General features: G+C 41.8%; 1 protein-coding gene across 5 annotated transcripts in view; it reads right to left on the bottom strand.

Annotated features, from left to right (window-relative positions):
• Positions 1–26,878, bottom strand: part of MCTP1 (multiple C2 and transmembrane domain containing 1) — a 235,914-nt gene that overhangs the window by 20,884 nt on the left and 188,152 nt on the right. For 2 of the 5 annotated variants that reach the window (XM_042012776.1, XM_042012781.1), the window contains exon 17: positions 18,432–18,485. In XM_042012776.1, coding sequence (XP_041868710.1) covers positions 18,432–18,485 — 54 coding nt within the window. Of the gene's footprint in view, positions 1–10,059; positions 13,218–14,077; positions 18,053–18,431; positions 18,486–26,878 lie in introns of those variants that run through there. The other 3 variants (XM_042012779.1, XM_042012778.1, XM_042012777.1) reach the window with 3 other exon arrangements.

Below are 26,878 nucleotides of genomic sequence, written 5' to 3'. Positions count from 1 at the left end.
AGATGATTACTGCAATGTTGGAATAACAGCTGAAAAAATATATGGCAGGAAATAAAAACATTTGTCGTTCTTCAGGAATGACTAACTCGGCCACTGAGCATTCATGACACAGGAAGCATACTGGGTCACAGATTATACTATTTATACTAAATCTTGCAACTAAAGAAGAAATAAAACCCAGCTGAGAAATACCTAATATACTGAAGATAAAAACCAAGCATTCAACAGAATTTATCAGCTTTCCTAAAGAAAAAAATAAACAAAGTACTTCAACTAGTCACCATGTGACATGCATGTCCCCTTTTCCCCCCATCATCTCCAAACTTGTATACTGCCTATTTAAAAATTTTAAAGTACCAAGATCAACAGATATACAAATGCCAGATGAGGAGGGCTGGGAAACCTGCAGCTGACAGCAAACTAACAAATTGCTGCTGTTTAACAATTCAGAGAGGATATTGGACATGAAGCAAATGAATGAATCAGACAGACTCTAGAATAAGCAAAAAGGGGCACCCAACAGTAGTTAGCCTGAAAAGCTGCAAAAGAGTTGGCATTCAACCCATGATGCATCCCTGCTCAAAGGGGATGCTTTTGAACACAGAATTATTTTCAGGAGAGAACAGGAAATTGTAAAGAGAATTGAAGACCTTCTCTCCCTTCCTAAATTCCTGATCCTTTTGCATCATTTTCATGACTGCCAGGGATCCATGTAGGATGGCATCAGCTTCAAAGGTTTGCTGGCACCAGCTGTCCACAGATGCAGGAGCACTGTGCCATCTCCTGCTTCTCCAACACCACTACTGCCGTGTGATGGCGGGTGTTATATAGTGCATCATCCCTAACAAAGTGCAGACTGTTTAGGATAACCCATTTTATTCACATAGGCCTTTTCAGCCCTCCATACTTAAAAAGCTTGCTTCTTCCAAAAGTTTAAACTCATTGCTTGTATTTGTGATACTCAGAAAAGCAACAACCACCAGCTACACTGAAAGAATTCAATGACAGTTCTCTTCTTCAACTTTCAGCAGTGTTTGTATTATTTATTGTCTAGTAAATAAAGTTGAAATGCTTTTCAGCCTTGGTTGCAAACTCAGTACCCAGTTGCAGTCCAACAACAGCAGGCAATAAAGCTGCCATTGCAAAATATCTTTTTTTCTCCTTTGTGACTGCTTTCCATAGAATTCATTTTTTCTCCTGGATCTGCACTTTGTCATATCTGGGGCACAGCAATACTAAGTAAACAGGGAGAAGGGATGTGAAATTTTTATCACAGAAACAACTGCCTAGGAGGTGATGCTACATTCAAGCTTTTCCCAAAGAAAACATGGAAGAGAGCAGGTGCCATTCTTCTAGAAAGCTGTGCTATTCTAGTCTGACAGTTTGGGATTAAACGTACAGACACTTGAGGTATTTAGATCTTGTGGCACAACAGTTATCTGAGAGGCTGTAATAGGCAAGTCCACTGGATTAAAGCAGCGTTTTGGAAAGGGGCAGCTTTGTGTTACACTTAGAAATAGCCCGACTGCACCACAGCTCTTTGCTATTAAACACACAGAAGGACGGCTCGTGCACAGCATGGGGTGGACCCGTGCATGTACAGAAACAGAACGGTCAAGAGCCGAAATTAACACGTTACGGTCAAACAGCTATACCAGCTTCTCAAAATATTTCCCAGGCTTTCAGACAATGGTGGTGCAGGAGTTCCCACAGTTGTTTGTTCCAAGTATTTCTCAATGGCTTTTCCTTCCCTGAGTTTGCCCACTCTTATGTTGGACCTGCATAAGCTTCAAGAACCCACACCACTGTTAGTGGTTCAGCTATTTCCCCCCAGATTCCTTCAGAGTTTTTGGGCAAACACCATCCAGTCCTGACAATTTGTTATTACTCATATTGTTGCTTTTTTTCTGTAACTTCTTTTACCAAAGCTTGATTTGAAGCAGATGAACCCTACAGAAACTGCACCAAAGTCTTCCATAATGAATATATGTGAGAGAAATTATGATTATGACTTAAATCAAAGGCCCTCGGGTAGGTTGTTTTGAGTTCCTAGTACCATACACTGAAATTTTCAAATTAGTAATTAGAAATTTCTTGAAACTTTTTAGAATTTTAAGCAGTCAAATCAACAATGAGAAGGCAAACGATAATTTACATTGTGCTTAAAATAAATGTTAGGCTGTTGCTAAAAGAAAAAGGATATCAAAATGACTATGCAAGGAGAAAAAATAAAAGAGCATATATATATACACTGAAGGATTAATTGTAAACTATAATGAAATTTTGTACTAGAGATGATGTTTAATATATTTATTAATCTAGATCAAAAAGAAGGAAGGTTGAGATGCCCAGTTTGGAGGTGACAGAAATAGTTAAAGAGGTGACGTCAAACTTCAGAGGAATATAATGAATTTAATTGAATTAATAACAATAGTAGTTTACTTAGTGCCATTGGATAAGCCTAATAATTTTGGCTAAAGTACTGAATCCAAATTAAAAAATAAAAATAAAAATTCAGATTCAGAAAAGCAGACATTATATTTGAAATAATGAAAACAGTTGAGGAAAATTAAGACAATGAGCAACAAAAAGTACTAGGACATTTTAATTTACACAAAAGATGGATGAATATAATCAAGATACTCAAAATAGTGAATGGTTTAGAGAGAGCAAATTGAGACTCTTAATTACTCTCATAGGACTGTAGAGAGAAATTTTCCATACTTGAAAGGCAGAAATAAAGCTGATAAAAGTCAACTCTTTTTTTCTATACAATGGAAAACTCAGTAGTGGACCTTGCTGCCAAAGCAGCACTAACATGAAGAACTTAATAAAACTAACAGCAGAATTAAATACATACACCATCATTTTCCCAGTAGTTAGGACAACAATTCATCATTTCACACAAAAATACGACACTTTAAAAATGTCTTTTGGAACTCAAACAAAAGTTTGAGTCAGAATACAGAGCAAAACTTACTATGAAAATTAAGTATAGACAATATACACATGATGATCTTAAAGATGCCTTCTAAACTAAACTATTAGGTTTCTATGATTCTATGAGCTGAAACCTTTCCCATTTACTATTTGAGGCACTTGCATTTTTGTTAAAATATTTCAGAGTAGTAATAGAACAAGAAATCAGTAGACAGAATCATGGGACTTCTGATATTTTAGCCTAGAAAAGAAGTACTGAGAAGTACAGTCCGCTACTTTCTAAAAAGAATTGTACAGATATGAAAAAACCTCAACCATATAGTAAAAACAAGCTTTCTATGAATTTTCTGAACAAACAGGGTCACATAAGTGTTTTCCAGCTACAGCTCTGATTTCTTTTAGAAGGAAAAAACCTTGCAAATACTACTTTGGCTAGCCATTCTCATCCTAGGTGATTAAATGCATAATTTTACTGTGTGTTTTTTCTTGTTATGAAAATTGGGACTAAGAGAATGGCATGGCATGCCCATGGTTGCAACATTAATCACTTGCACCAATCCTGATGTCATAACACCTATTTTATGTTTCCTTCAGTTGAACTCTGCCAATCCACACTTTGAAATAGAATCATTTTTACTACGCAGTTTTACTACACAGTACAATAGCATGTGCAAAAACAAACACGTAAGAAGAGCTCTGATGTTCTCAGGGAGGAGAGGAAGTTTGAATACCCAAGTATCTTCAACCCTATCTCAAACTGCAAATCACATGAGAACCGCAGTTTTATGTATCAAAATACAGCAGCAGGGAGGGCGGGGGGGGCGGTGGTGGTGCAGGGGTGTTTGGGTTTGCTTACTTTTAGTAGAAATCTGCTAACTACCAGTCAGTAGCTCCGTACTGAGCAGTAATTTCTTCCTCCTCCTGAGATACTAGGCTTCACTCTCACTCGGACTCCAGTCTCTGTAGAAGCTGGCACTCCAGAGTACACAGCTCCCGCAGGGCATCCTACTGCACTGCCTTGGCCCCAAAATCTCACTACCTTTGTTTTGACTTTAATGCTCTTGATTCCTGTGCAGCTGAAATACCAATGTGGTGGAAAATATTAATATAGTGCTACAGGGAGAGAAAGCAAGAGAATTCACTAACAAAATTACTCAAAACCAGAGGAGCATGGATGTGTGTAGTACGCAAAGCATTTCCCTCCAGTACCTGGAAGATACCCCTGGTGTGTTATGATAATACAAAGGGAATGTAGGGAAAATCCTGTGACTCCTGGAGACAGCACAGCCTGACTGGGCATGCTTCCAGGTCTATCTTTGAGATTGCTCCCCACCACAGAGAGATGGCTGAAACTCTTTATTAGTAGCCCTATTGACATTAATATGTAATATTATTAATATTAATAATTAATAGCCATCATTAAGATTTTTTTTGTTTGCCCTAGGAAGGGGAGGGGCCACCTGTCAGAGCAGAGACTGCTGGCTCCCAGCATCCCTGGAGGATGAGTCTACCTTGAAACAGGGGCCAGAAAAACAATTATCTGCTCCAGAGAAGGTGATTCCAGCGTCAGAAGGGTTGAGATCTGCTCAGTGGCAAGAGGCTATTAACTATTACACCCTACTGCATGGTCATGTGTTTCCAACTCTTTTTATATCCTATTTACATTGCATAAATCTCCGGGCTGATTCCAGTGGCAGAGTTGCACTGAGCTTTCCCCTCCCCACTGTGGCTAATCCTATGGACCAAAACAGAAGGTTTGTTTTTTGTAGCACTGTGTCTTAATCTCATCCGCAACCACATTCAATCTTCCATACAGTTACTACTTTCAATCAACGTTTTAAAAACCTCAGATACCACTACAGAGATTTAAACAAATCTCTCTAAATTTAATAAAATTTAAATAAGCACCTAAACCTGTAAAACAACTAAATACTGCAAAGTATATGTAGTTTATGGTGGAGATAATTTAGTGTATATAATCAGAGTTCCAGTTTTGTCCTAGAGCATAAAAGTAGGACAAATTATATGTGTAAAAAAGGAGAGAAAAAGAAGAAAATAAAGCTTTCCAAGCACAAACAATTTTCAGTGTCCTAAGAGCAGGTATTGTGTCTAGTATATCATACTTCATAACCTTGTGTCAGAGCTCTGGCTGTGCTCAAGCCTTGTGTCCTTAAATGCTTTGTTAGGATACAACTCTGAACAGTGATATTGAGAGTGACCTGAAGAAAAGTACAGTGCCTGCGTGTTATCAACATCTCCAAAAGGAAAGAACAACACTTCAGGCAGGTCTAGGCAGTATAGCAGTGTTGGAGTGCTCCCCGTCCTTGACTCACGCCTCTACCTATGATGGGGAAAGCAATGAAGGATATTGTAAGAGCATGACTGTAACAGTGTTCTATTGAAACTGAAGTTTCATCCTTGATGAAATAAATCCTTTTGACTCCCTGGAAGCCATTACAGATATCATCCTTGCAAATTACCTATTCAAAAACATTGAAATATGAATATGGTGTAGGAAGCCACTGACTGCAGATTCTTCTATTTAAATGGGGGTTTTTTAAGCAATACTATTTTTTCTGGATTTTTTCATGTTCAGATTATGAAAAATTAATTCCTCCAACCCTACACAATTATTGTCTATACTTTATAGCTACTCTGATTTGGTAATCCAAAAAAAAAAACCTGGTTTTGTTCTCCATACTTCATCAAACCTTGTATATTGTTCTAATTTTCCTTGCACTGTAATGCTGACCTGCTTTTAAAAGCCAATGGTACTTTTACAAACTCAATAGATAGTGTCTATCTGCAGTGACACTTTAGGTCCTCATCAAAACATTAATTTTGAATTACAAAATTTGCTGAGCTGTATTACTCTCCCAGCAGGCTCCCAAGGAGGGGTTGTGCTGTCTTGTGACCAGAGTCAAAGATGCCATGTCAAACAGCTGTGTTACTAAGGTGCTTCTCACCAAATGCTTTTGGGAAGCTTCAACAGTATGCAGCGCTGCTTTTAAATTTGCTAGTTTTTGATTGGGCCTTTTTGGCACTATGGTAGTTCCAAAAAGTCTAACTGGCATCAGAGGAAAACACAGCCCCAGACCAAACTGCTGTGGTTTCCTTTCAAAGGCAGCCAGCCTCAAAACCGAAGAAACTCCAGTGTTCAATAAACAGACAACATTTCACTGAGGGGGAAAAAAAATCTTTAGCACTTTCAGGGAATGACATTTCTTTATTTATGCATTAAGACTTCAAAATTCAGCATGAAGTTTTTCTTTCTAAAAACATCATGGTGTTAAAATACCAATTAAATTTTATTCTGAATCAATATATCCTGGGGTAGATGACTGAAAAGGATTATACAATGTAAGAACCACTTGAAACAACTATTTAGTAACAAGCTGACTCTTGGTCTGTAACATAATATAAAGTAATTTCTGATAATGCAGCTTCAAGCATTCCCCAAACAGACTATAAAATCTTAATCTTTAATAGACTATACAGAAACCACAACTATTACTATGCAAACCATTCTTCTATAAAAATGCAGGGGTGTGTATTATACTTCAGAAAAATAGCTGAGTAAACTGTTCTTGATCTTCACTATATGGTGTGTATTGATCTAAAATATTCAGGCAGCATTTGTTTTTTGATAGTGGGAAGGAAAGCAGTCCTATGAGTACAGAAAATACAAAAGAAGATGCTTTGATGTACATGAACACACGCAAAAATTTCAAATTCCCTACAAATTAAAAAAAAAAAAAATCCAAATACAAATTAGCCTCCTATGCAGCAGCGAAGAAGGCATTACAAAGAATTTCCCTCTTTTCCATTTGTGCTGGTGGTATTTAAAATTTTAATCAAACAGTAATTAAAGGTCAACAAATGGCTTTTCCATACTTAATTTTGAATTATAGCTAATACCATGCATTAAAGGCATAGCAAGGCACTGGCTAATATGTTGAGGGTAGGAGGAATCATACCATTCCTCTGTGTAAAATACTAAAAAGCACATCTGCTGAGCAGTCGACCTTAAATTACTATTTCCAATTGCAAGAAAGCTTTGGATTAGCAATGCTGTTCTGACTTATTCACACTGTGAAAGACTAACAGAAAAGAACCCTTTTTCATTAGAGTACATTTCTCTCAGGGCTCTCTGTTACTCTGGCATTAGAGTATCTATGACATTACATAAAGGAGTATGTAAAAATCCATTTTGTTTTTCTAAAGCTGTTAGCCTTCAGAACAAAAACAGTTTGCTAGGATAAAATCTGTTATTCCCATCCTGGACTTTGTTACCTTAGCACCTGAGCAGGCCAAGAAAATATAAGAAAGAGAAAGAAAATAGGAGAAAGAAGAAAGAAACAATACTTAAATATTTATTAGTCATTTTTCTTATACATTTTTTGATATGTATTAAAATAATCCTTATACATTTCTCAGCTCAATTACTTACAAATAACTTATCTGCAGAATCAAGTAAATCTGTCAGCTGTGCAAGTTTATTTTTCCATGTGCTATCTTGAGATAAGCAGGTCTGCAATATTATATTTCCACTGACATAATTGTGCATGAATTCTGATCTGATTTAGTATTACATGGTGCAAAAGGTGACACATTTTCTTTAATACAGCCCATTAGAAAAGGAAAGGAATTGCCAGTGTATGAAATCTAAGGAGTTTGATTGAAAGACTCCAGGACTTGGGGGTCAACTCAGTGGAAAAGTAACTTGCTCAACTACCCCAGGCACTAAGCACTGTGACAAGCAAACCTAATACCCTGGTGCATTTACTGAGACAATCAATAAAAACACTGCACTATCAGACTGCTACAGCTGTACATTAACCTATCATATTACCTCAACTGCTCCTAAACCAGTCAAATATGCATTTGCTGATCATGCAGATAACACAGATACCTCACTGGTCCTTAAGTCATGTTTAATACCAAGTCAGAGTGCTAAAACAACCATTTATTGCTTTTCCATATGCCATAAATCCTAATTTTCAAGTCTATCTAAATTGTACACTGAAGACTACATTCAAAGAACTATTGGAATGGTGAAGCCAACTGCTCTGAAAATAATGTATGGGAGATTTAAAAACTCTGCATATTCCTACTTGGATCCTCAATCCACGCCTGTTACCCCAGCACACCTGCACCTGGGGCTTTCGGGCCTCTACCTGCCTCCTTGCCTTCTCCTGATGCAGGTCGCAGCATCATCACATCCTGCTGATGTCCAAGGACTGGCCATTCCTGCTCCCTAAGTTGTCTACGTTTATTTTTATGTATTATTTCTGCCACTCTTTCTGGCCATTCCAGCTCTAGTTCCTGCAGACTCCTCAACTCAGAGTGCTCCAATAGGGTTCATGGGTGGGCATCTGTACTCTTGCATGAAGCTCAACAGAAAAGTCTGTAAACCCACACAAAAAACCATTTCCCTCCTTGCCACTTAGTCGCAGTGCTTGACCTCTCATGAGTCCAGGTAGGAGCAGACTGGACAAGCTTCTTACCTTTGGAGCTTTTCTAGTAGTTATCAGGAAACACATAGAATTCCTATCACAGAACAAAACAGAAACAGAACGAAGCACTCGTAGGCACTATTTGTCCACAAGCTTTATTTATGCTAAATTTGCCTCTTAATCTGCCAGCAGATTACACCTGAGTAGAAGGAGTCTCTGCTCTGTACCATGCTGTGATGTGTCCTGGATGCTGCCGCACAACACCAACTTTTTAATTCTGTACCATACTGCTCTAGGATGAGGTTTGTTCCTAAAAACTTTGGGCATAGATGCTTCTTTCACTTTGTCAGGATTATACTTTGCCTAGATGATCTGTCCTGCAACTTCATCACTGATCCACACATCAATATTAAGTAAACAATATAAAATTTTCCACTGACACATATATATTTCAAACTGCAGACAAAGTACATGCATATTGTTTGCTGTCATAGGTTAGCAAGCTGAGTCTCGGAAGTGATGTTCTTCTTACAGCTTCCTCTATGACCTGACAGAACCTATCAGCTGGCCAGTTTGAATATGGACAATTCTTTAAGCCACTTGAAGTTGTGATCACCTCTGTGATCCACACTTAAGAATAGACAAACTCCACCCCCAAGCTCTCTCTCATTTCTGGTGCTGGGACAGGTGGCTGCGGGCCCCATGTGGGGGCCGGCAGGCCCAGCCCAGGCCCTGCTCGGGCCAGGCCAGGCTGGGCCATGACCATCCTGGAGCTGATGAGCCCTGTTCCACCTGCAGAACCCCCCCAGCCCTGCTGTGGGCTCGGCTCTCCCCCCTCTCCACTGCAATAAGCCACATTCCAGCTGCAAGGCCTAGGTGAGATTAACCCTTTTATTGCTGTGAAGAGCTGAAAACCTGAGGGAGGAGAAAGAGGAGATGCTTAAAGCTGAAATTCTGTTGTGAAGCTATGATATGTCAGAGTATCCTGTTGTAATTTCATGAAGATATGGGGGGTGGAGTGTTCAACTCGTAAGCAAAAGCACCTGCGCTGAGATAGGCAGATGCTGACGCAGCTGTAATTTCATGAGAAGTTTGGACAGGGAGAGATGGAGCAGATGAGGACTTTTGCTCCAAATGGGAAAGGAGAAAACCTCAGTTCCTATAGAGATGCTCCCAGAGATAGTCCTAAAGATGAAGATGAGGAAGACCCTTTGCTCCCAGGGAAAGAGAAGGGCCTCTGTTCTTGTTTCTGAATGGCTCAGCCTTAAAATGGTACCCCAAAAACCTTCAAGAGTGGACCCTCGAAAGCAGTTGCGGGAAAAGCTGCAAGTCGGGGGAAGGGACTCACATGCGAGCAGAGACTCCTCTTCCTAAATGGACTGAACAATATTTGGAAGTGGGCGGCTGTCTCGTTGTGATACTGTTTTCATAGCATGGGCAAGAAGAGACTTCTCTTTCTAAACAGACTGAACAAGGTTATTATGGAAGTGATAAACAGACTGAACATCTCAAGGGTTGTCTTTTTTTACATTGTCAGTGGGAGAAGGGAGGAAGGTGGGAGGAGGAGGAGAGTTCTAAAGGTATGGTATAATTTTTTTTCCCCCTCTTTTAGGTCTGTTAATAAACTTCTTTATATTCTTTCAAGTTTGGTGCCTGCTTTGCGTTTCTCCTAATTCTTATCTCACAGAAGATAAACAGTAATGAGTATCTTGGACCAAACCACTACATTTGCAAAAGCTTGCAGTTTATTTTCCCATATTTCTGTATTTTCCTCCATAAAGCACAGCAAAGCCTTATCAACTGTCCTAGCAAATTTTTTTAGTTGAGATTGCAATTTTCCTCAGAAGCCTTTCAGTGAAGTCAAACACCTAGCTTAAGCCGTGGATTTTTAGCTGTGTTGTAGGGTGAGCCCCATCATCAAACCTCAGCTGAAAACCCAGACTACAATATACCATCGATTTTGCACACAGCCATGTTGCTGAGCATCCTCTTCTCTCACAGTATCACCTCTGCCACTCATTCATCCTCATTCACATACACTGCGTCAGCCACATGCTCCACCAGGAACTGGGTCCACGTAGCACTTTTCTGATACTAGCACATGTCAACCATCACTTTTCTCTACAAGGCTTCCCAAGTTGTATCTTAGTCTAAAGGGTTTGCATGGCCAGGTTTTGGTAGTAGGCAGGCTACAGAGGTGGCTTCTATGAGAAGCTGCTGGAAGGTCCTCCTATCACTGGCAGAACCAATGTCAGCCAGGATGGACCCTCTGCTGGCCATGGCTGAGCCCATCAGCAGCGACAGTAATGCCTCTGTGATAACATATTTAAGAAGGAAATAAAAAAAAGTTATTGCACAGATGTTATTGTGGCCAGGGAAGAATGAATGGAAAATGTGTGAGAGGAACAATTCTGCAGACACCAAGGTCAGTGGAGAAGGAGGGGGAGAAGTGCTCCAGGCACTGGAGCTGACATTCTTCTGCAGCCCATGATGAAGACCATGGTGAAGCAGCTGTGCCCCTGTAGCCCTTGGAGGTCCACCAGGACCTGCAGACCATGGACGAAACCCACACTGGAGAGGGTGGATGCCTGAGAGGAGGCTGTGATGCTGTGGGAAACCTATGCAGGAGCAGGGTCCTGGCAGGGACCTGCAGACCTGTCGAGAGGAGCCCTTGATGGAGCAGGTTTCCTGGTAGGACTTGGTAACCCTGCAGGGGGCCCACACTGGAGCAGGCTGTGCCTGAAGGACTCTACTCTGTGGAAGAGTGACCCACGTTGAAGCAGTTTGTGGAGAATTGCTACCCATGGGATGGACTCAGGGAAGAGAAGTTTGTGGAGGACGGTCTCCTGTGGGAGGGACCCCATGGTGGAGCAGGGCAAGGATTCTTCTTCCTGAGAGAAGTGGCAGGAACAGCCTGTGATGACCTGACTGTAACACCCATTCCCCATCTCCCTGCCCTGTTAAAGGGGAGGAGGTAGAGCTTGGGAAGGAGGGAGTAATGGAGGTGGTTTTAAGATTTATTCTACTTCTCTTTATCCTGCTCTGATTTTGTTAGTAATAAATTACATTAATATCCCCAAGCTGAGTCTCTTTTTCCTGTGATGGTAATTGGTGAGTGATCTCTCCCTGTCCTTATTTTAACCTATGAACCCTCGGTTATATTTTGTCTCCCCTGTCCAGCTGCAGAGGGGAGTGATAGAACAGTGTTAGTGGGTGCCTGGCATTCAGCCAGGGTCAACACACCAGACTTAGACATTACCATCTCTGCTTCCTATGGGACTCAGAGGAAGATTTGTTCTGTATTATGGGCTCTACACTTCACTGTAGAAAATGTTCAAAAGGCATCTCTCCAGAAGTGTTTGGGGCTGTCCTTTGGAAGGTTAAAAAACGTAGTTATGAATAAACCTGAAGAAACATTCAAGTGGCTGGCAAATCAGTGACTACATGGCTTGCTTAGAGTTGCAAGTGGTTCACGGCAGTAGTTTAAAAAGAACTCAGATCTCATGATTCTGTCTGAAACTGCTTCAAAGAAATTGTTTGAGAATGAAGAATGGTAGTGGTCCATTCTCACCACTTTTGAAACCACATGGAGTAAGGTATAAACCAACCTGCACATGTAGGAAGGTTTCAAAGAGAACCCAGCAGTAAAGGGCTTTGGTTGTGTCCTTTAACATTCATTATTTCTCTCCTGAATCACAGAGAAGACTATATAGATAATTTCAAGTACACCCTAAAATTACTTTTTGAGTACTACGTGAAAACAGCCCTTTGCTTGGCCTCAAAGAATCTAAATCTGCTTAGTTACATTAAGAAATAATATTAACTGTAGAGGGGAAAGTATGTCACATTCTTAAATAGCTAACATAATTTAGATATATTCTTTATTTGATTGAATAATTCTTTGAATTATACTTGGATTACTTCATAAATTAGGAACATCGCCCACACTATATTGTTCACAGGTGAACACCACCATGTACATGGATAAATGTAATTCATTCAACAGTTCATAAGACTGTCCTGGGGTAGTCCATAATGTTATTATATTTCACATCCTTCTGTGCCCAAAACTCGCTCCCGTATCTTTAAGACCGTACAAACGAGAATCTTAGTGTGTAGGGGGTGCTATCAGGGGCATTCTTACACCGGCCCTCCCGGACAGCCTCCTGCCTTTTGCCGTGTGCTCTTTGCTTCACTGGCTGCCTGGTCTTTGCTTTGGCAGAGGTTTTGCTTCCCTTTTTGCGTTCTCTTTTCCTTTTTTTCTCACCTCGGAGAGGCTGCCTTGGGGGGAATTCCAGAGGCGCCGCCCCGTTGCTGCCAAGCGGGGCAGCCCCGTCGCAGTCCCCGCCGCTCCCACGCACCGAGCTGCCCAGCCGAGCAGAGCAGACCACGAGTGGCCCCGGCCCAGCCCCGCCGCCTGGCTTTGCCTGTCCATCCGTCTCCTGCCGCAAGGAAGGTGAAGTCCCTCCCCGAGTTCCAGCCCCTTGATCCAGAGAAGGGTCTCCAGCTGTCGGGGAGGTGAGCAGAGCAGGGAGCGGGCAGGAGGAAGGCTAACACCACCGCTCCCTTTGTCATTCGAACCACGCACTCGACTGCAGAGCACCACCTTGGAAGGGACGGGTGTCCCCAGCATTTTTGGGCCTCTCTTTGTTCTCGAGATTTAGCAATTTCGTTTCTAGCAGTTATTCAGTTGGTTGGGTTGGTTTGTTTGTTTGTTTGGGTTTTTTGCCTGTTGCTGTTCTTCTTGTTAGTAAACTGCTATTTTTTTCACTTACCTCTACTTGCATTCGGTCCTTATTGGTGAAAAAGGACTGGTTAAACCTATAAAGGACACAACTCATTTCAGAGTGTTCTCCTTTAAATTGTATCAAACCAAGATATAGACCCACGATCCCCCATGGACTATCACACACACACACATGCACCCCTCCTCAAATGCTGAACTTCACAAATAAATCTCAGATTCTGATCTCATTAATTCTTATTTTACTTCACTGATTGTGATAGTATTTCAAGACAGCACCAGGATAAAGAAACCTGATCTCATTAAAACTAAACCTCTCAGAAGGCTGTCCAAGTACCTGTTTTCAAAGATGTGTACAATAATGATGAAGCCTATATGATGTCGCAGTACAGGGCAGGATGAAAACTGCTTTTTTGTGAAAGTTGCTATGCAAAGGCTCCACATGATCCAAGGTATATCCAAGCAAAAGCAACTTCGTGGCTGTGACTTGGGGGTGATCCAATGATCAAAACCAGCATCAGCTGATATTCCAAGAATGCAGGCTGAAGCAGTCTACACCATCAACCCATATATTATGTACAATTTTTATAAAACTACACAGATCTTATCAACATATCTACATGAATAACTAAACTGAGATGAAACCAAACTGTACTGGGAAGTTTGACTTCTGTAGCCATGTACTGTAGATTGCTCTGTTGTAGAAAATTTTTTGTAAGTACACACAGTCTTACAAGCTAAGCTTTGAGACAGTAACAACTTCATACATAGCTACAGTTTTCACTGGAAGCTGCTCTTGATTTTTTATTTACAATTAGTATTTAGATGCTATGTTCATGTAGAATTTGATGGGGGAATCAAGCTATAGGTGAACCAATAGATTTACTGATTCTGGAATTTTAAGTCTACTCACTCTCTATTTCTCTGTATCATTTCCCCACCATTTATTTTCTAGAAAATAACTGCCTCTGTAATAGATCACAATCTTTTCTTTTGGAGAATATAAAAATGTAGGCTACATCAGAGCTATCTTTCCTCCTCCTCACAATCTACTCTCAGTAAAAATGCAGGGCATGCTTCTGAGACAGGTTACAAATGTGTCTTGGCTTGAAAACAAAGTTAGTACCTCTCAGCAGAAATAATTAAAAACTTTAAAACATATTTGACTCAACTATAATTCATTACAAGAGCTTCTAGTTATCTTGAAGTACAATATCATTGACTGAGAACTGCAAAGAATTCTTCAAAGAATAAAAGGCTAAAGAGAGAGTAGACAAATGTACAAATGTTTTGAATATTTTTTCTTAATAAAATGTTTATATAAAGGTAAAACCAGACTGTTCATAACGTGCATCTTTCTCCCTTTATGCCTGCAATAGTAGCAGTTCTCACTGGCCTGATTCTGCAGTGTGCTGAGGGCTTCCAGCAAAATGCTAAGCTGAAACTTTGAGATTATCTGAAATCTTACCTGCAGCTTGTTAAAAGAATAAAGCTATAGTATATGGGAACTTGTTAAAAACTAAATCTTAGATACACAGACAAACAAAGATCTCAGATACATAGATTATGTATATTGACTACTACATTATTATAACATAACTGTGTAAAAATCCTTTTGATAGCTTTTTGATAACTTGACTTCATGTAATTTAACTGACCCTTATTTGCTAAGATATTGTATTAGCCAGTGTTTGGAAAGGAGCCAAAAGAAAAAAAGAGAGAAGTCAGATTAAACTGTAAATCTGTGGTTGGCATAGGTTTAGCAAGTGTTACAGAACATAAGGAATGCAGAATCCAGTGCTATTTCTTGGAAAAACTAGTATTAAATGAAGGACAAATGCCTGAGCCAACAAACTACGTCTTGTTCAATTCCTAAATACATTACAAGAAAATGAAGAAAAATCAGAAAAAAGTGTTCCACTGCTAAGCACCAACTTTGGAACCAATACAGGTAGCATACTTGCGGCTTACTATTCATATTGCAAATGAAGATGAAAGTTAAGACTCTCCAGTAAAAAAACCCACATCCTATGGCCTTAAATTAACAGTCCTGTCTTGACTGCGGCAGAGAGTGAAAGAAGTTACAGAACGTTAGAATGAGGCACGGTAGGTGCAAATTGATCTTGTCAGATTCCTCTCAGTATTACACACCATTATTGATAAAATGCATTACATTAACTAATTTCATGTATTTCAGCATTCATCATCCTCAGTTTACTTCATCTGTAATTTTGCAATTTAGGGATGTTGAGCCATGTCCTCCATGACACATAACCTACATCAGTGCATGCCCACACTGAGGTCATTACGTAGCCAGAGTTATCCTTTCACCATGAGCGAGTCACTAATATCCAAGTCAGCTCTAAAGAAAGACACTTTTCATAATCACCCAACATCTGATAACTGAAAACATATGGATAGGTTTAGGTAAAACCTGCAAGGAGCCTTTACTAAATGGAAAACAGGTGCTCCACTTCCATGCCATGTAATACCCTATTGATCGTTAAGTCCAAAGGTTACAGGATTAATAGCTTCCTTGTGGTAATCAGGGAGCAAAGACACTGGCCATGGTCAAACAGCTGGGGCATATTTTACATATTTGCAACATATGCTTCAGTTTTAATGAAAGTAAGGGGTTGGCGCATTTATTAATCTCGTAACTTTCTTCGCATAGGAAGACCCATTTTCCCGAGTTTTCTATTATACCACATGAAAAAACTAGAGAAATAATACAAGCCAGAGGCCACTACCATCTGGTGTTACAAAATGTGCATTTGTTTTCTCACAAAAATTCATTTTGCACATAGCTTTAAGAAAACACTCACTAAAAAACCACAAACCTGCACCCTTTCATTTAGACAAAACATGTAAGAGGAACAGCAGTAGTTAAGAGAGTATGTCTAGTGCACCAGAAAGGAAAAGCAGCCTACTAGCTTCTAACAAAAAACAAGTCAGTCCTAACCATGTGCTTATTACTTACAATTTAACCTAGTGCAAAATACCACCCATTGCAAACATACTGAGTAAATAGAGTAGTCCATACATGCTTGTTTTTAAAAGTGTAATTTTTTTTCCAATTCAAACAGCATATTTAATCTTGAGAGCTCAAAACATTTGCAATAATGAAGACAGCTTTGAATTTATAAAAATCAACCTTAACACCTTCTGTATAGAAAAATAGCTCTTAAATATTCAATAAAAGGGCTCACTGAATGCACATAGTAATGTCAGTACTCACTTTTATTCAGCCTTGGTAACTAGATCTAGAAAAATGTTTGAACTCTGGTGTCAGTTTGAGAAAGCTGAATATTAGATCACAACATCGAAACCTAGAGTGATATTTCTAATTAGGTACATTTTGCCTGGCGTTTGTTCAGAGAATCACCAGAGAATGGGGGGTGGGGGGGCAGGGGTGGCTGGGGAGGGGTTGACCTCTGCCCTCATCTCCTCCTTTAAAGGAGTTTGTTTAGCAATTTCCAAAACCCATTAAGCAGTAACTACACAGGCTGGTTTAAACTACAAGCAGTCAAGTACTATTTGTGGACTAATCACAGTGGTTAAAATATCCAGGAATACACACTCTACTGATATGATACATTTGCACCAGATCTAATAATAAAGCAGAAAGAAACAGGAGAAATGGCCTCAAATGGATGGTAGATCAGTGTTCATCAGAAAACAAATGATGATTCAAAGCTAGCATATTGAGATAAAATTCAAGCTCTCCACAGCTACATGATGGACTTTTTAAATAAATCATGTATTTTATTGCTAGAAATGGATGCTCACATCATTCAGTGTCCAAAAAAATCACATATGTGTTTTGTAAAAGAAGATTTTGTTAGTACAGTGTCAGCTGATTCTGAAATTATGCAGCTAACAATTTAAGTGATGTATAGAAGAATTTCACATAATAATTGTAAAATGTTTGACCTGGCAACAGAACAAGGAAAATACTTTTATTTTTTTATCATCTCTTTAGCTAACAGAAAAATAATCATTGAGGGGATTAACTAATCACAGTGAATTTTCTGACATTTCAAATGCTGCTGCCAGCATATGAATTTTTACAGCGGTGTATAAATGTACATCTCAGCCAGAAAAAAAAGTCAAGAGCATAAATTGAGATGCACTGTTTTTCTTCTCTCAGGAAAAAAAAAAAAATTATTTTATTACAACAGAAGTGGGGGGACATCTGTGAAGGTCAAAATAGTCTCAGTTTTAATGCAGAGTTGTTGTAAAACTATCTATTTTTTTCTTTTTATTTTCTTCCACAAATATCACCTGATAGGAAAATACCAACAAGAACTGGGCTGTCTTCACTGCACTCATTTCACCAGAAAGCCATCCTGCCAGTGCTAGCCATTGCTTCAGTGGTGCAAGGTCATACTGATTTATTTTCTTTGTTTTTTCCCCTCTCTCTGGGGTACAACCAATCCAAGAAGTCCCATGGCTTGGCTCAATAATATGTGGAAATGGGTTGTTATTTGCTGTGGTTGCAATCCTCAACCTAACCAGCAGCATCTAAACTGAATTGCATCCACTCAAACAGGTGAATGATCTGCTATGGTTTCCCAGCTTGCAGGGCACAATGCAAACTTCAAACGAAGTGAATGTCTTCGAGAATTGTGATTATTTAAATGTCATATGGAGTGCAAACATTCAAGACATTTTTCTATCCAGCAGTTCTTTCAGAATTTTAGATGTCAGTATCCCATCATTGACCAGTACAGAGTTGCTATTTCCACACCATTTTTCCCCTGAAGTGCAGCCCTATTTGTAGTACTCAAGACAGGAGGAATTTTTGTCCTTCAAAACCAGTTGTTGCTGCAGTTATCTTCACAAATGCTATCAAGTTCCAGACAGGCTGAGTTATTCTTGTTCCTGGCAGAAAAGAATATTTCATCTAGCTCTGGACCAAGAAAAGAAGAAAACGAAGAGGAAAACGAAGAGGAAAACGAAGAGGAAAACGAAGAGGAAAACGAAGAGGAAAACGAAGAGGAAAAAAAGAAAAAAAGAAAAAAAGAAAAAAAGAAAAAAAGAAAAAAAGAAAAAAAGAAAAAAAGAAAAAAGAAAAAAAGAAAAAAAGAAAAAAAGAAAAAAAGAAAAAGCAGGATTTATAGACCTCTAACCTTTCCCTCAACCCACTATAGCATTATTAGGATGATAAACAGCTCTGTCCAATTTTCTGGACTAAAACACATCAACTCCTTTTTTAACTGTCGGTAAAAACAGTGTCATGTCTAAATTCTCCCATCCCCAGATACCAAAGTGCTAGGAAGGATAATTACCTTGTCATCTCTATCATCCTCTTCTTCCTCGTCCTCTAGCATGTCCTCCACTACCTGCAGACAGAAACAGTAGTAGTTGTCATCATTTAAAAAGAAAGAGTTTTGTTCTGTCAATTCTAAGCCTTTTGTAGATGAAAACTTTATTAACATTTGAAATAAATGCACAGAGGGAAAATGTACAACTAGGAAAAAACACTTGATCTAGAGATTCAAATTTAGGAAAGTGTTATAGCTTTAATTGACCTACATTGGGGAATTGTACTGAAAACCCTTCCTTTGCAAAATGCTTGCTTGACAATTTAAGTATTTAAAAGGTAGTTCAAAATTCAGTATATGCCTACTTTAACTAAAGGAATCCTTTGTCAGCTCCACTGCTGCCTATGCTGCCACATGCTCACTTCAAATTTACAGTTACCTACATAAAAGGGCAACACTTTTAATAGAATTTATAGTATTCACCAAGAGATTCTTGAAGAACACAAAGCTGGTAATAAATTCAGAGTAGCTTATCTTCCTATCATGTTCAACAATGATATATACCATATGCTCTATCAACATTAGCACTCTGTTTCTTAATAATAAATTTATACAATCTGTGCATCTAACTTTATGCACATTAATTGCTAGCTGTACCTGCCACATCTGCATCTATGTGTTTTTCCATATATAGTTTTTCAGTCCAGCACCATGAAATATAAACATACATTAAATTATTTATCCAAATATTAATAGTTATATCATCAGCATGAAATAAACCACGAAGTTTAGTTTACGGAGAGATCAAGTGATTTTCCAAGGATAGGCCATGGCAGATTCGGACTTAAAAATCCCTCTCTCATGACATTGTGATCAATGACCCTAACGGGAAAATTCTCTGTTGATAGAATGAAAGTTGTACCTCCTTATAGCCAGAAAATAATGTGCTTCTTTATATCTTTATGTATATGTATATAAGTACTTATTAGGATATAAGAAAATCCATAATGAAGGTCATCAAAGATCCAAGTAGCCCAGTGGCCTATTATGGGTGCAGAAACTTTACACTATGTATTATAAAATATGCATAAAGAGGAAAAGTGGAGGCAGAACTCACTGATGTGAAACAATTTATGTCATTTAAGACAACACACTAAAATTACCCCTTCATAGCCACTCCCCCCCTAGACAATGCTGCAAGGGTATTCCCACATCCAGGTGCAAGAATTTAAGGGATTTTATCCAAGAGCCAAATTCAGGTAAGGGAAGAGCTGAAAAATAAAAGTGTGTGTATCAGTTTCCTTTCTCTGAGTTAGCTCTACCATCAAGAAGGTCACAATTAGCCCTGTTACATGGGCCCACGCAGAGCATAAACAACACACGGTTTGATGCAACACGCCCATCTAGTAGAGCGCTGTGCATGCATGCAAGTCACCTGCACAGTTCAAAACATTTGCAGTTTCAGCTGTTCCTTCTTCTTTGAACCCTGTCCCAGAACCCCTCTAACTACAGTTCTTTGGAGGGGAAGGAACCTCCAGTTCTGCCTACTGGCTGCTCTGTCCTGGAGCTTTGAATGAAATAAAACTAGAAATACAAAGAAACCATAAAGAGCAAGCGTGTCCAAAAGCATGAGAAGGAAGCATGATCTGAAAAATTAAGGAATTACTCTTGAATTCTTCCCTGCCCAGAATAACAATTTTAGCAGGAGGAGCCTGACTGACCAAATCTTCTGTACCCTCTGACCTGGCACCAGTCAGGCAGGTGTACTTCTGAGTCCCCTCAGGCAGAAGAAGGAATCCAAGCTGTGCTCTAGCCACTATCCATGAAGAAGTCTCCCTCACCAGTCTATTTTCTCTTGGCCTTTAGGCCAGCTCTGCTCCATCCCTCAAAGAAAGGGGGTCAGAGACAGCAGAGAGTTTTGATCACAGGGAAATGCTGAGAGCAAGTTGCTGAAATGAATGTAGCTCCTGCTTAGTTCAGTACACCTCTTACATCCCATTTAGGGGTGTTTGAGAGGTCCAGCCTTCACTGACCACTGACCACTCTGAAACAAGGGCATTTTATGTTTCCCATGCACCTGAATCAACTTCTTGTTCCTCTCCTGGTTGCTCACTGCTATATTCTCTGGGCTGTTCAAAGTCTTTGGGGAGCTGAGCTGTAAACTATATCACTGGAGTAACTGAGTTCTTCAAAAGAACACATCCTAAGGTGTTTAATGCAGTTGGTTCCAGTGACTCAGTTTACTGAGCAGCTTCACCAGCTCTACCAAGAAAATGGTAAACTGAGAAAAGAGGAGGAAAACAAACCGTTAAGGGCTGCAGGAAGATGGAAGCTCTCTTAGATCAGTTTTTCCACATGCAAAACACCTGCTTAACTACACATTAATTGACTAAAGCCCTAGATATAAAACAGATCTGTTGATTCACACCCTGCCTAATGCCCAGAGCTCACTAAGTCAGTAGGTGTCTTACTTATCAACATTCATATTCCCCAGTGTACTAGTTTGAAAACAAACCAGTGGGAGGCACCAAGTCAGAATAACAATTTAATGGAAATTAAAGAAAAGGAAAAAAATGTAAAAGAAAACACTGGTTCAAATGGACAGAGTCAAAATACAACATGAGTCCCTGTTAGGCAGGGTGGTGGTAGCAGTCTGGTGGAATGGTGGCTGCAGTCCTCTGAAGCGGTGATCCTGTAGTAAAACAGTCTGCTCTTCCTCAGAAAGTCCAATGGTGGCTGTGTAGCTCCTGTCCTCTGGAAATCCAGTGGGAAGCCGGTGTCTCTGGTGTTCAGAGTCCCAGATTATATCCACGATGGGATGCTTGGTTCCTCCCTCTGGGTGGAGCATCTCACAATGGGGTAATGAGTCATGAGGCCAAGTGTTGATTAGGCTCATTAACAGAAGATAGTCCAGAGGGAGTTATCTCTGAGTCATGTGGCAGGATAATGATGGGCCATTAACAGCAAGATAGTCTGGGGGGAGGAGGCAAGGAAACACTGCCCCTCCTGATTTCAACAGTTCATGAGGATGGTAATAGAATACACTGCAACCCAGAACATTATCCACCCCTTATTCTATTACCATCTACATCATCCCAAATCAATACCTTCTTAAACTCTAAAACACACATACATATATATATATAATGAAACCCTACACACCGTTCTCACCTAAGATTAGGTCTCCTTGTGGTACACAACGGGTTTCCCCATCTTTCTGCATTACCCACCAAGTGCAACCAGGTCCTTGAGCAAAGACAATCCCACGGATGGGTTTGTCTTTGCCTGAGGTGGGATTAATCCAAACAGTCTTTCCTAAAATACCTCTCAGGTGTACCACAGGGACTCTATCTCCATCCACTGTGTGCAAGGGTTCAGACTCGGCAGGACCAGCTCGATTGATGGACCCTCGGGTATTGACCATCCAGGTGGCCTTTGCTAAGTTCACTTCCCAATTTTTGAAGGTCCCCCCACCAAGTGCCTTTAGGGTAGTTTTAAGTAGTCCATTGCAGCGTTCAACTTTTCTGGCAGCTGGTGCATGATAAGGAATATGATATATCCATTCAACACCATGTTCTCTGGCCCAGGTGTTGATGAGGCTGTTCTTAAAATGAGTCCCGTTGTCTGACTCAATCCTCTCAGTGGTGCCATATCTCCACAGGACTTGCTTTTCCGGGCCCAGGATGGTGTTCCGGGCTGTAGCATGAGGCACAGGGTAGGTCTCCAGCCATCCAGTGGTTGCTTCAACCATGGTCAACATGTAGCGCTTGCCTTGGCGGGTCTGGGGAAGGGTGATGTAGTCAACTTGCCAGGCTTCCCCATAGCTGTACTTTGACCATCGTCCACCATACCACAGAGGCTTCACCCGCTTGGCCTGTTTGATTGCAGCACGGGTCTCACAACTGTGGATGACCTGTGAGATGCTGTCCATGGAAAGGTCCACCCCTCGGTCACGGGCCCATCGGTATGTTGCATCTCTCCCCTGATGACCAGAGGCATCATGGGCCCAACAAGCCAGGAATAATTCTCCCTTGTGCTGCCAGTCCAGATCCACCTGTGATACTTTCACCTTGGCAGCTCGGTCCACCTGCTTGTTGTTGCGATGCTCTTCATTAGCCAACTCTTGGGTGCATGCGCATCCACGTGTCGAACCTTCACGGTCAGCTTCTCTACTCGGGCGGCAATGTCCTGCCAAATCTCAGCGGCCCAGATGGGCTTCCCTCTGCGCTGCCAGTTGGCCTTTCTCCAGTGATCCAGCCATCCCCACAGAGCATTAGCTACCATCCATGAGTCAGTGTAGAGATAGTCTCGGCCACTTCTCTCGTTCAGCGATATCCAAAGCCAGCTGGACGGCTTTAAGCTCTGCAACCTGACTCGATCCACCTTGTCCCTCGGTAGCTTGTGCAACTCGTCGTGTGGGGCTCCATACTGCAGCTTTCCACTTCCAGTTAGTGCCTAGAATTCGGCAGGAACCATCAGTGAAGAGGGCATAACGTCTTTCAGTCTCCGGTAGCTCATTATATGGTGGGGCTTCCTCAGCACAAGTCACTTGCACTTCCTCTTCTTCAGAAGATAATCCAAAAGTCTCACCTTCAGGCCAGTTTGTTATAATTTCCAGAACCCCAGGGCGATTCGGGTTTCCAATACGGGTACGCTGTGTGATGAGAGCAATCCATTTTCTCCATGTGGTGTCGGTGGCATGATGCGTGGAAGGAACCTTTCCCTTGAACATCCACCCCAGCACCGGTAGTCGGGGTGCCAGAAGCAACTGTGTTTCAGTGCTGATTACCTCTGAGGCAGCTTGGACTCCTTCATAGGCTGCCAAGATTTCCTTCTCTGTGGGAGTGTAGTTGGCTTCAGATCCTCTGTAGCTTCGGCTCCAGAATCCCAGTGGTTGGCCACGAGTCTCGCCAGGCACCTTCTGCCAGAGGCTCCAGGACAGACCATTGTTCCCGGCTGCAGAGTAGAGCACATTCTTCACCTCTGGTCCTGTCCTGACTGGGCCAAGGGCTACCGCATGAGCGATTTCCTGCTTGATCTGGGCAAAGGCTTGCTGCTGTTCAGGGCCCCAGTGGAAATCGTTCTTGTTGCGGGTAACCAGGTAGAGAGGGCTCACGATCTGGCTGTACTCGGGAATGTGCATTCTCCAGAAACCTATGGCGCCTAGGAAAGCTTGTGTTTCCTTCTTGTTGGTCGGCAGAGACATTGCAGTGATCTTATTGATGATCTCGGTGGGAATCTGACGTTGTCCATCTTGCCACTTTACTCCCAGGAACTGGATCTCTCGGGCAGGTCCCTTGACTTTGCTCCTTTTGATGGCAAAGCCAGCTTCCAGGAGAATCTGGATGATTTTCTCTCCTTTCTCAAACACTTCCTTTGCTGTGTTTCCCCACACGATGATGTCATCGATGTATTGCAGATGTTCTGGAGCCTCACCCTTTTCCAATGCAGTCTGGATCAGTCCATGGCAAATGGTGGGACTGTGCTTCCACCCCTGGGGCAGTTGGTTCCAGGTGTATTGCACACCCTTCCAGGTGAAAGCAAACTGGGGTCTGCATTCTGCTGCCAAAGGAATGGAGAAGAAGGCATTGGCAATGTCAATAGTGGCGTACCACTTTGCTGCTTTAGACTCCAGCTCGTACTGAAGTTCCAACATGTCCGGCACAGCGGCACTCAATGGTGGCGTGACCTCATTCAGGCCACGGTAGTCCACCGTCAGCCTCCATTCTCCACTGGACTTACGCACTGGCCATATAGGGCTGTTGAAAGGTGAATGGGCCTTGCTGACCACCCCTTGGCTCTCCAGTTTGCGAATCATCTCATGGATGGGAACCACAGAGTCTCTGTCGGTGCGGTATTGCCGACGGTGCACTGTTGCTGTGGCGATTGGCACCTGTTGTTCTGCAACTCTTAGCAGTCCCACGGCAGAGGGGTCATCTGAGAGGCCAGGCAATGTACTCAGATGTCTGATATCTTCTGTCTCCACAGCAGCTATCCCAAAAGCCCAACGATGTCCTTTTGGGTCCTTGAAATATCCATTTCTGAGATAGTCTATGCCGAGAATGCACGGGGCCTCCGGGCCAGTCACGATGGGGTGTTTCTGCCACTCGTTCCCAGTTAAACTCACTTCAGCTTCCAGTACAGTCAGCTGCTGGGATCCTCCTATCACCCCAGAAATAGAAATGGGTTCTGCTCCCACATACCTTGATGGCATCAGAGTACATTGAGCGCCTGTGTCAACCAAAGCCGTGTATTTTTGTGGGTCAGATGTGCCAGGCCATCGGACCCACACAGTCCAAAAGACCCGATTCTCCTTTTCCTCTACCTGGCTAGAGGCAGGGCCCCTCTATTCCTGGTCATGTTGCATGTTGCTCCCTTCCGGTGAATACGTTCCTGAGGTCCCTTCAAGAGGATCGGTCATATTATCATTCCGCTACTGTCTGGAGTTCTGTGTGCAAGAGACTGGAGCAGTGTTGACTCTAGATGTGGTTCTTGTGGTAATTGTCCCTCTTTTTAGTTCCCGTACCCGAGCTGCTAAGGAGGAGGTGGGTTTTCCATCCCACTTACTCATGTCTTCTCCATGTTCCTGAAGGAAAAACCAGAGGTTACCTCGTGGGGTGTATCCTCTCTCCCTGGTTGGGGGACGCCGGCTCCTAATGGCAGAGACTCTTGTTGGTTCTGGCGAGATCTGGTAAATCTCTTCCTTAAGTTCCTTTTTCAATTTCTGATGGCCTTCTTCAATCAAGCTCCGGACTTGCTCAGCCAAAAGACTTGTTTCCACGGATGAGACATGGGTGCGAAACGGGGCTGTGACGGTGTCCTCGTAAATCCTCAGTTTGTTCACTAAGACGCCCACCCTGTCCTCGCCTTCCCTCCATTGCAGCGTTGCCAGGTAACGGGAGTATATCTCTGGTCCAAGGCGCGCGAACCTCAACCACATCTGTGACGTGCACTGGACACCATCTGGGCTCTTAGGAAATCTCTCATCTTCTGAGAAAATGATCTCCAGCACAGCCAATTCCCTCAGGCACCGGATACCTTGTTCCATTGTGCTCCATTTTCCTTGGTGCACCTGGAGGTCTTCTTTACAAAGGTACCTGTCCCTTACACTTGTAAGCAGTCGCCGCCAGAGGCTGAGGGTTTCTTGGGTTCTCCCGATCCCCTGGTCAATGACCACATCCCGGGACAGAGGTCCCAGTTGCCTGGCCTCACTTCCGTCCAGAATGGTGTCATTGGCTGCAGCGTCCCAGATGCGGAGCAGCCAGGTCAGGATAGACTCGTTCGTCTGGCGGGTGAATTCCCTCCGCAGGTCTCACAGCTCACCCAGGGATAGCGACCGAGTGATGATCTCTGGCTCTGCCTCTTTTGCTGGGTGCGAAGGTCCTGCTGCATCCTCGTCAGTCACTATGCGGACTGATTTGCTTTTTGATTTCTTCTTCTGCACAGGGGCAACTGCAATCGGTTTAGGCTGTTCTGGTTCAGTGATGGTTTGCATGGGGACGCTGACAGTGCTTTTGGTTCCTTTCTCCTCTGAGTCAGTCTGCGTAGACATGGACGCTGTTGTTTTACATTTGGTTCCTTTCTCCTCTGTGACACTCTGTGTAGAGATGGACACTGTTGCTTTCTGTTTGGTTTCTTTCTCCTCTGTGTCAGTCTGCGTAGAGATGGATGAGGTTGCTTTGCTTTTGGTTTCTTTCTCCTCTGTGACAGTCTGCGTAGAGGTGGATGCGGTTGCTTTGCTTTTGGTTCCTTTCTGTGTGACAGTCTGTGTAGACATGGTATTTGCTGCTTTGCTCCTTTTTACCTCCTCCTCAAGCAGACATTGCACCACACTAAGTAGTGTTTTGTTTCTAAGTGTACAAAATGCAGGCCATAGAGAAGAAAGAGAATAGAACTGACAAGAAGATTATACCATCCTTAACATCCAGAGGGAACTCAATTTTTTCAAAAACTGCTGTGCCTGGCCTGAAAGGCTGGAAGAAACCACTCTCTACTCCTCCCACCAGGGGCTGGCTGTGATTGTTGAAGAGGTCCCAGACATAGGAGCCCAGACTAGGACAGCCAAACAAAATTGAGTATATATTCCGAATGGTATTCATCGCCTCGCAGGTTATTATGCTATAGACATAATAAACCAATAAAGCAATTCTCATACCATTCCCTGGTTCTAACAGGAGTAACACAACAGGCAGGTAGTTCCCCATGTGAGGAAAAATATAGAGAGCAAGATACAGTACCCATGGAGACAAGCTGAGCACCACGGTGAATAGGTTTCTGTTTATACAAAATTGTAATTCTGACTTTTTCTCAGAGCCAGCCTCACTTTGGGCGCCAAATTATGTACTAGTTTGAAAACAAACCAGTGGGAGGCACCAAGTCAGAATAACAATTTAATGGAAATTAAAGAAAAGGAAAAAATGTAAAAGAAAACACTGGTTCAAATGGACAGAGTCAAAATACAACCTGAGTCC

The sequence above is a fragment of the Corvus kubaryi genome, unplaced genomic scaffold, assembly GCF_017639235.1.
Source record: "Corvus kubaryi isolate FWS band 111438036 unplaced genomic scaffold, C.kubaryi_AGA036_p1.0 split1-37296, whole genome shotgun sequence".
Classification (NCBI taxonomy): Eukaryota; Metazoa; Chordata; class Aves; order Passeriformes; family Corvidae; genus Corvus; species Corvus kubaryi.
This window is presented reverse-complemented; position numbering and strand designations above follow the sequence as displayed.